The 11155-nt window shown below is 37.8% G+C and overlaps 1 protein-coding gene across 1 annotated transcript; it reads left to right on the top strand.

Annotated features, from left to right (window-relative positions):
* The first annotated feature begins 901 nt into the window (after positions 1–901).
* On the top strand, positions 902–9032 carry sybl1 (synaptobrevin-like 1). The gene is made up of 8 exons (XM_061725743.1): positions 902–1035; positions 1386–1559; positions 3709–3766; positions 4129–4266; positions 4817–4907; positions 7329–7396; positions 7526–7618; positions 7781–9032. The coding sequence occupies exons 2-8, from the start codon at positions 1414–1416 to the stop codon at positions 7847–7849; spliced, it is 663 nt and encodes a 220-aa protein (XP_061581727.1). The 5' UTR covers positions 902–1035; positions 1386–1413; the 3' UTR covers positions 7850–9032.
* The last annotated feature ends 2123 nt before the right edge of the window (positions 9033–11155 follow it).

Raw genomic sequence — 11155 nt, 5'->3', positions numbered from 1 at the left:
CTAGTCAAAGTCCCGACCTGAATCCCATTGAGATGCTGAGGCATGACCTTAAAAAGGTGGTTCATGCTCGAAAACCCTCCAATGTGGCTGAATGACAACAATTCTGCAAAGAAGAGTGGGCCAAATTTCCTCCTTGATCCTGTAAAAGACTCATTGCCAGTTATCGCTAACGCTTGATTGCAGTTGTTGCTGCTGAGGGCCCAACCAGTTATTAGGTTTAGGGGACAATCACTTTTTCACACAGGGCCATGTAGGTTTGGATTTTTTTTCCCCTTAATAATAAAAACCTTTTAAAAACTGCATTTTGTGTTTACTTGTGTTATCTTTGACTAATATTTAAATTTGCAAAAAAATAAGAAATCAGGAAGGGGGCAAACACTTTTTTATACAACTGTGTATATACACACACACACACACACACACGCATATGTGTGTGAGTATATATATATATATATATATATATATATACACACACACACATATGCGTGTGTGTGTGTGTGTGTGTGTGTGTGTGTGTGTGTGTGTGTGAGTATATATATATATATATATATATATATATATATATATATATATATATATATATATATATATATATATTCACTGCTGCATTTAAAGATTTAGTGTATAAAAATGTAATGTGAATAGTGACAGTATTTATGTGTTGTCTTCAGCTGGTTTACTCGGGCAGCAGGGCCGTCGCCTGTAAGACTTGATGGGGGGAATACAAACCCCAGCACAGTCTGCATATCAGAGCGTCTGTTATCAGACAGACGTATGAAAACCTGTGACGATGCAACTACGTCATAGTCGGGGAGGCAGAAATGTAGTTCTAAGAGCACAACAGCTGCCTTGTATAACACTAGTAAGGAGTGCAGTAAAAACTACACTACCCAGCGGGAGCGAGGCTCTGTTTCCGGTCCGGAGGATTCGCAAAGCAGAAGTCACTCGAAAGGGATTAGCTAGCTTGCTAGCAGCTGAAATATTTTTAGATGTGGGAATTAAATTAGCTACTTGGAGCATTGCCGGCATATTGAGGTAATTTGTGTTTACATGACTGCCTTCGCTCTGCAGCTAGAAACCACGGCTGGTGTTTTGTTGTCTCCTCAACGCCGCTATGTACAACATTAATGTCAACAACATTACTAGCGAGATGTTTAAATCTATCAACAATAGTTCATGCGACCTTTTAATTATAGTGATTATTGTTGGTACACAGAGGTTACGGTGGGTTCAATGCCTAAACATGGTTTCGATTTTAACACATTTATACACGTAGCTCTCCCTTAATAGGTCTGCTCTTTGTCCAGCACATTATTTATGCTCATCTACATCAGTGGGAACTTAACTATTCTCCTTGGTTTTTGTTTGGTTTTTTTTGCTGACAGCATACACAGTTGAAGCCCAGCTGTTACCATGGCAATCCTGTTTGCTGTGGTGGCTCGTGGAACTACTATCCTGGCCAAGCACGCCTGGTGCGGGGGGAACTTCCTGGAAGTCACGGAGCAGATTCTGGCCAAGATCCCCTCAGAGAACAACAAGCTGACCTACAGCCATGGCAGGTGAGGAGGAATCATGTCTTTACTGCTTTCTGAATCCTTTATTTGAACATGGTTTAAAAAAAAAAAAAAAATATATATATATATATATATATATATATATATATATATATATATATATATATATATATATATATTGTTGTAGCCATTTCTTCATTTCTTATCCTTAGTTTAGAAAAAGTTTAGTTCAGGATGTTTATGAAGTTGATCTGTTACTTTGAATTATCTTGGCTTGGTAATTAGTTTATGTTAAACAGTACCTGAGTTTATTTTATTTATTTTATTTAATAACAATAATTGTTGGATGGGTGGGGCCGGGACACACCCCTCATGATTGGGACCGGTGTGGTGTGTGGGTGTGTGTGAGTCAGTCACGCGGAAATGTCAGACAGGAGGCAGCTGTGGTTAAATGCCAATTTTGACCATTTCACGCTGTTTTTAGTTACTTTTCTAAATAGTTTTCGTTTCGTTGGATTTTTTCCCTAATTGTGGAGCCGCATTGATTTATGTTTGTAAGCCCTTTTGTTGGAAATAAATATTTAAAAAAGGAAAAAGTCGCAACAAGTGGAGTGTGTAAAATCACCACGGTTTTTGCTTCCTGTCAATGGCATCGTGTTCCTCGGATGCCAGGACATATATATATATATATACACACACACCGTATGTTCTGGACTATAAGCCGCCGCACCTACATATAAGCTGCATCCTCTCTATTTAAAAAAAAAAAAAAAAAAAAAAAGATATGCAAGCCGGAGATATGCAAGCCGGAGATATTTATGTTGTTAGATTAGATATTTACTACATGTACAGAATGATTTTGAACTGTAAATGATGTACATGTATGAACCTAAATAGATCCTTTCCTAACAGTGTCTTTTAACACGGCAGCAACTTTGCTGATTAAAACGGGACAGAACAAAGAGAAAATAACCAGTATTTATTTATCTATTTATCTGTTTGAAATCTGCTTCTACCTACTTCTATCTGCTAAAGAAGAAGTAGCGTATTCTTCTTTGCATTTATTTTGTCTTAATAAAAAAAATGAACTGTTTCAGGTCTCGAATGGAATCGGGCCGAGACCACCTCTCCTAGGTGATCTCGGATCGCTTGTTTTGTACCGTTTCAGAGCGCGATTGCTGTGTTCACATATACCAAAACGTTCCGATCTTTAGGGGGAAACGTTCCCTTTTCCGGTACAACTGCTTGAAACGGTACAGGTGATAAAGCACCCTTAGTTTTGATTCTAATTCCGGTTAGAGCGCCCCGAGCGGTGGAAAAAAAATCCACAGAATAGCTGCACCTTTGTATAAGCTGCATGGTTCAAAACCTATAAAAAAAAGTAGCAGCTTATAGTCTCTTATAGCCTATATATATATATATGACAGACAAGTAAAAACAAATGAAAACATTGCAATATTCATAAATAAAAAACAAAAGCAAATCAACAAGCCTCACAGGCAGCCAAAACATGTTCAAAATGATTAGGAGGAAGTCGTAGATTTATGTAATCCTAACCCTTATTTAGATTATCATCGTCAGCACTTACAAAATCTTATCCCAATGTGGAATAACTTTAACGAAAAGAGAAAATATTGTATTTTAACATTAATGTAAATATTTAGCTATTGCTGTACTTCCAGTATTCATTCTTATGTAAATAAATATATTCTACATTTTTATTATAATATCACTCATCCTTCTGTGCATAAATGTATTGTATATACAATAGCATATATATATATATATATATATATATATATATATATATATATATATATATATATATATATATATATATATATATATATATATATATATATATATATATATATATATATATATATATATATATATATATATATATACACACACATATAAGTACACACATACATACACATGTACATAATAAGCACACATATACACATGCATACACATATACTGTACATATAAAACATACTTACGTCCTCACATACCTGCATACCTACGTAACGGTACACACACACATACATACTACTACATACTACATACGTCTTTCTCACTCGCGTGTTTCTGTGCGTCAGTGGTCATGTGATTGTACTTTACTGTACTACTGATATACACTTTTTTGAGTGGCACATCTCTTATCTAATGACCAACCGTTTTTCTCTTTTAGCTATCTCTTTCATTACATCTGCCACGACAGAATCATATACCTGTGCATCACTGATGATGTAAGTATATAATTGGTTTAGCAATGAGATAAACTGTTGATTTCTTGCAAGGGATGTTCTGAAATAGCTTTGAAAAGATAAGTGTCCGTTTAAATCAGATTTCATTTTTTAAATTAAAATCTAATAAGAAAATTAACCTAAAATTACGCCACTTTGAGAAATGGACATGGATGTTTAGGCTGTCAGCATTAGTTTGCTGATGGGCTAGACTTAGGACCAGCTGGATGCATGGAATCAGACCTTTTTTTTAATATTAAATCTTATTTCTCATATTTGTGTAGTTTAGTCACAAATGTATTGCTCCTTTATCTTTACATGACCGTCAATTGTATCTTTCTGTCTATGCAAACCTCTGGTGGAAGGACTTTGAGAGGTCTCGTGCATTCACCTTCCTCGGTGAAATCAAAAAGCGCTTCCAGACAACATACGGGTCCCGAGCACAAACAGCCTTACCCTACGCCATGAACAGTGAGTTCTCCTCCACACTGGCGGCACAGATGGTGAGTACAAAAACAAATACTTAACATTTTTTACATTTTCTTGTGAGGCCTGTTTTAGTCCTTTTTTGTTTTTATTTCTGTTCTGTGTTTAAAAATAATCAGAAATTAACATGAATGCACCAGGACTTATATCCAGAATAGTCTAATTAAATGTTGACTGTTCTTAGTTACCAAGAGCAATAATTTAAAAAAATATGCATCCTTCTGATGAATATAAATCCCCCTCTCTTATTTAATCAAATACATAAGTTCAGTAAAATAAGTTTTAGTCTTTTTAGGAAAATGTTCTATGACCAGAGGAAAACTAAAGGAGATTTTTTTAAAGGGGGTATGGAGTGCATCAGTGTGTTTATAAGCGACTGAATGAAGCTAGAGGGGAATAGAATAGGAGTAAAACATGCAGGAGGAACAATCATACCATGGGGTACTTGTGCCACTTCTACTGGGAGCATTTGGGAATGGTAAAATCAAAAAATCATCAAAAGTTCATTGAATCATTTTAAACATTACCACAGCTCTAAATGTTGCCATGTCTTCTCTTTCTGTGTAGAAACACCACTCAGACCCTCGGGGTTCAGATCGTGCTGCTGAGGCTCAGATGCAAGTGGATGACTTGAAGGGTATTATGGTCCGCAACATAGGTGAGCTTCTCTATATTTCTCTCATAAAAAGATGCTTCATGGTTCACATAACACATGTGCTTTTGCTCTGGCTTGTTGTGCTTTCTATTTACCCAGATTCATTTGGCAGTAGTTTCCAAGTTCTGGAGATTTTGGCTTTAGAAATGTCTGTCTTCTCTCGAGTATAAATGAACCGAATGCATGCAACTTGTGTTGGGTAAAGCAGTTAAAGAATTACTTTTGGAAAAATGCAACAGCAAAGTCTCTGTCTAGAAATCGTGCTGTGTTTTCCAAAGAAGACTGGTAAACCTTGTTGACTAATTCCACGTAGGAATTTTTTTTTTCTATTGCATCAACTCCATTAGGTGTATTACTGTCCAGACAGAAAGCATATCAGGCTCAAGCTAATGAATGGATGTACAAAATATTTAGTAAGCACGGATGGAAAAATCCTGTGAATTTACTGATAAATATTACATTTCACAATAGCACAATAATCAAATAAGTATAAACCACATAGTTCCCAAATGTGCACTCAGTAGATGCACAACATTGTTGGAGTTGCTGAAGTCATGCAGGTCAGAAAAAAATGTGAATATTTGGTTTAGAGGGGAATTTTATCTTCAGTGAATCTAGTAGTGAATTCCTCTTTATGTAAAGCCTGTTTATGGAGAGCCTGAGCAACCCTGCAAAGGATATAGCCTGTATAGAAAATGGATGGATGGATGGATTGATATAGCCAAAAAGAGAAAAAATGTCAGATATCATTTTAGTTTTAGCAATTACAGCATTGATTTATGTTTCAGAACTTGAGGAAAATGTAACTATGTCCATTTGATCTTGTTCCAGCAGTGACTGTTCTGAACATAAATCTATTATGTTGATGAACGATGACTGGGTAGTTGATTTTTACAACAGATTACAACAAGATTTCTGTTCTTGCTGGCACTAGGAGTTCAAAGAGCTTCTGAATAAGGACCATAACGGCTAATTGTATCAAATCAGATCATGCACTGGAGCAACTTGATCTGAGGTTGTTTACAGACCAACTTAACTCATGAGTCCTGAACTCCGACTACTGTTCTGTGATGTCATGTACATTTAAGGCCGCGTTCAGACTGCAGGCAAATATCCGATTTTTAGCCCATCCAGATTGAAACTGGATGACTCTTTTGAAGTCTGAACAGTCCCAAACCGCATGATATCCTATTTTTGCAAACCAGATGGAAACCACCTCCAGGAGGTAGTTTCATATCCGATCCATATCTCATTTGGGCAGATGCGTGTCAGTCTGAACAGCTCCAAACACTCAGATCGGATATGACTGTCCCAGACGCTCCAAACCACCCGCCCATTTCCAGTTGTGGAGCTACTCATCCTTTCACAGAGAGCATGTACAATCTCTGATGTCACGTCAAAAACTATTATTTGTAGTTTGAGTGTTGCAAATTCACATTACAAATCATGTTTTAATAGCAGAAAAAAAGACCGCATTTCCACGTAGGTGCGGGTCGCCGCGTACCCTACGCCGTAGGCTCTGCGTTGGTGTAACGCGGAACCATAAATCAGCCTTCAGTCGCGCTGTGAGCCTGAACCTGCAGCCCGTCAGCCCCTCTCCTCCTAGGAGGAGAGGTTATGGAGCGGGGCTGCCAGTTATTAATTGCTGGTTCGTTTTGTTAACTCTGAGCTTTGTTGGTTGGTTTGTTAGTTTGCTGGTGGTTTTGTTCTGAACACCTTTCTCTGTTTCTGCTGGGACGCCGGGTCCCTCCGCCGATCACACAACTTTTGCTGTATGCGTTCATTTTTATGTCTAAAAATGATGCGCAGTGCCGACCCAATCAGAAACGGTACAGATATTTTGGGATATTTTTATATATATAAAAGAAATACATGACTTCACACAATACACGCGCTGGGTGACGCCTCCGCTCCGACGTCATTGCTACGGCAACCCGTCAGATCAGTCAATGATGTGGCCCAGTCTGAACAGAGCCAGATCCGATATGGACACTTGCTAAAAACAGTGTGGACAGTCAGCCCTGAAAATCGGATATGAGAAGGAATCAGATATATATCAGATTTGCCTGCAGTCTGAACGCGGCCTAAGAGAATTTATTTTTATTTTTTTTCCCACAAGTGAAACATTGTAGGAAATCTGAAATTTGAACCATATAGTTAGTCTGGACCCCTAAAATGAAAAGTCAATTAAAATGAAAAAAAAAAAAAAGAAGAGCTACCTCAAAACAAACTTTATTTATAGGGGTACAGCTCCAATGAACCCAATTTATTTTGGACACTCTTGGGAATGTCCCCCCTGCAGTGCTGAGAGGGAAAGTTCTGCCTCTCTAAGATGTTTTCTGGTGTGTTCACCCTTCATCTTCAGAATATAGCAGATTCTTTTGCTTGATCCTTATGTGGTTTCATATTTCTTTTCTTTTTCAGACTTGGTAGCTCAGAGAGGTGAAAAGCTGGAGTTGCTGATTGACAAGACAGAAAATCTGGTTGACTCAGTGAGTTTTGCTGTTTTCAACTTCCTTGTTTTCTAATGCACATTGAATAGTTAATGATATGACCATGAGTTAGTGAACCACTTATTCACACATCGGCACTGATGTTGTATTCACTTGCTGCTCCACCAGTCGGTCACGTTTAAGACCACGAGTCGGAACCTCGCACGGGCCATGTGTATGAAGAATTTGAAGCTGATGGTTGTCATTGTACTGGTGTGCCTGGTAAGTATTTAGAGTAATGATTCTTGTTAATATTATCACACTTTTTTCCATTTAAACAGACTCATCTTGCATTTTAAATGTCTCCAAAGTTCTGATGAAGAGATGTGCTTTATTTGAGTGGTATCACTTTGTGACTGTGTAAACTTTGTGTGATCTTTTCAGGTGGTTATTTACATCATTGTGTCTGCTGCCTGTGGAGGCCTCAGTTGGCCTTCATGTGTCAAAAAATGAGAATGGAGTGAGTGTAAAAGAGGAGATAATGGAACAGGGGCAAGAAGGAGAAGTGCCTGTTCAGCTTTGCTTGCCAATGGACAAAAGAAAATGCAACGTTCATCTTCAAAACTGCTGGGAGACACATGCTTCCTCTTCTCCTCCTCCAGCCTCCTTCCTTGCCCCCGAGTCTGCACATTTATTTGCCTTCAGGACCGGGAGTCCCACCTCGTACCCACACTAATGGACAGCTGCCTCCTGGACTAAGATGTGGAACAATAAATCCTGTTTTGTGTTTGTGTGGTGCATTCATCCCTGTGGTACTTTCAGGCACTTGTTGGCCTGATTGTATCATTTTGTGATACTGTCCTGCACATGTCCATATAATTAATCCGTTCAAAGAGATGAGCCACAGACACAAAAAAAGTAGATTTTGTTTGATTTTGTTTGATTTGCTTTGTTATGCTTTACTTTTGATGTCAGCAACAACATGGGACCTGAAAGTGTTGGTAGCATCCATGTTGTGCTGCGGGGCGTAATGTAGTGCCAGGTCCTAAGTTACGTAATTGAAAGCTAATTTTCTTTTTGACTAAACTGATGCAGTGTACATATTTTCTGAGTTATTTTCTGAGTTTTCAGAGCACAGTAGTGACTTCAAAAATAGATGTTGTAAAATGCCAGATATGATGATACAATACATATTGTACATTTGCTTGATTTTATTGATATTTAATGGTTCTTTTAAAAGCAGGTCTAATTTATGTGAGGATTTTAATTCTTCCTGCCTGTGGACCTGAATGGAGGCTTCATTTTTACCCTTTATTTTTTTTAGGATGTTCAGTTTGACAGTTTTCTCTTTCTGTTACCACAAAGCACTTTTATTTTTTAATTGTACATAGATTTCCTTCCTGGTATCATATCGCTTATGATCATTGTAATAATTTAACTACTGTACATCATATTTAAATGAATAAAATCTGATTGCATCATGATGATGAGCTTCAAACCAACAACACAAAAATGGGTGTTTTGGGAAGTTATTTTGAAATTTATGTAACACGAGATTGTATGTTAGTTTCATACTACTTTGGATCAAAGGCACAAATAAATGTTAAAAACTGTCATAGAAAATCTAATATAATAAACTATCTTCATATACCTAAATAAAGAGAAGGCTCCAACTTTGCACTATTATCCATCATAAATTTTCCTTAAAATTTTAGCCAGTTTTTGTTTGTTTTTAATTTAATTTCTCTTTTTTTGCGGGGGGCACTGAGGGGGTAACAAAAATAAAAAAATAAAAATCCCACTTACTCATTTAAATGATTAAATCTAGTTTAAACGGTTCTGCCGTCACGTGGACTCCTTTCATCATCGATGGCTCGATAACTAGTATTGTTTTAAAGACCTCTCCGTTTCCATGACGACGCCGTGAGGCACCAGCTGGCACTAATGATCAGTTGCAGCTCGTCCTGACACTTTTCAAACGCTAATTTTCCTATAAACTTGGAGATTGATGAACTCTGCTGGCTGCTGCGGGACCCAAGTGGTGGATAGTTGGTAAGTAAGTTTTTTTTTTTGTTGTTGCTTTAAACATTTACATGTCACTGCGTTGTCATTGTTTGCTCGAAAACTGGTATATCAGCATGTCGTTGGCAACATTTCTTTTTCCACTGTTGAAATTGACCTTTTGATTAGAGCTCGTTCTTGTTTTTTCAAGCTAGCGTGGATTTTTTGCACCATATTTGGAGAATCTTGGGGGGGGAAAAACAGTTACCAGACCAGAAAGCCCACAAGGTCTTCTAAAGCCTGAATTGTGGTTCTGCGTTAAATCGACGCAGAGCCTATGCCGTTGGGTACGCGGCTACGCGCACCGTACGCCGTAGGCTCTGCGTTGGTGTAACGCAGAACCATAAATCAGCCTTAAGAGTAGTTTCTTCCTATTTGCAGCCACGTGTTTACTCCTGGATAATCTTTCAGGTGCCTAGCACGAACTTGTTTTTAATTTGATCCCCTTTTGTTTAAAATATTTTGTCGTTCAAACTTGATTTACCTGATAGAAACAGGTGGAATTGCGGTAACTGTTGCAGTTTGAAAGAAGCTGCAGGCCTGAGCATGGACTGTTGCAGGAGCAACGGGGCCCTTGGCACAGTTGCATAAAAGCCCCCATCTAGATGTGATCAAAGCCCCTTTCAGATATGCTTGGCTTTGCATTGTTTAATTTGCAACTAAGCACATCAAATGCCATGTCTGAATGACTTTTACTTGGTGTGACTGGAGCAGTGTTGGAGCCCCCCCACCCACCATCTGCTATCTAGTCCACTGGTCCAAGGTTGCTCTGTAGAGACTTGCATGGTGACTTCATCAGTTGAATGAACTTTAATATTGCAGAAAATTTGTCTGCAGTGTTTGTTTTGTCATTGCTGTGACACAGATAGAACAAGAAAGATAACCGCAGGCATATGTATCATTACTATATAAACAAAACTATTTTGAATATCATCTCAAGTAAAATAAATATCCCACTGACATTTGCATGACATGTTGCACTTTTCATTGCTGCATTTTCAATGTACAGCTCATGAGTCTGTTCCTTATTTTCCAACTTTGCAAAAATGTTGTTGAATATAAATTGTTTTTTTGTGTTTTTTTCTTCTGAGGATAGAAATAAAAACACACTATTTTGATTTAAAGAAGAGAACAGATCACAAGTCACAGGCCATATTACTGTACTAGCAAGATGCCATCATCCTGGAAGTTACATGTTTAGGGTTATGTTTACAACACAGAAACTGTACTTTCAGCCATCTGGGGCTCTGCTGGAGCTGGTCTCAGTACACGCTGGGATGCCAGATAAACTTTATTAACCTTAATTTAGAAAGAATAATTAATGCTAACCATCAGGTTTCTGTAAGACTACACCACCTCCTGGGGAAACTTTGTAATCTCACTATCTGGTTTATGGGGTGGAGGAGTGTGGATGTGAGGCACAATCAAAACATGATGAAAATGCATCGAGACACTTAATCTACATCAAAATAAGAACTTTTTTGTCCCCAGCTTTTTATAAGGACTTTTAGAGCTGAAATGTTTAATTTTTTTTTTTTTTTTAAGATCCCAAAACTCCACCTTTGCGTCTTTTGTGTAGACAACCAAACCAATGATGTCATAGCCCAATAAAACCCTATATCTGATCAGATGTATTGGGAAAAATGGCAGATTACAGGTTTGTGTTCATGCGCAGAAGCTATGTGGAGGAAGAGAATCTATACTGAGCCCACTCTTGGATGCTCGTATTAGTGTTTAGAGGTTGTATAGAGATGCAAC

This window comes from Cololabis saira, chromosome 7, assembly GCF_033807715.1.
Source record: "Cololabis saira isolate AMF1-May2022 chromosome 7, fColSai1.1, whole genome shotgun sequence".
Classification (NCBI taxonomy): Eukaryota; Metazoa; Chordata; class Actinopteri; order Beloniformes; family Belonidae; genus Cololabis; species Cololabis saira.
This window is presented reverse-complemented; position numbering and strand designations above follow the sequence as displayed.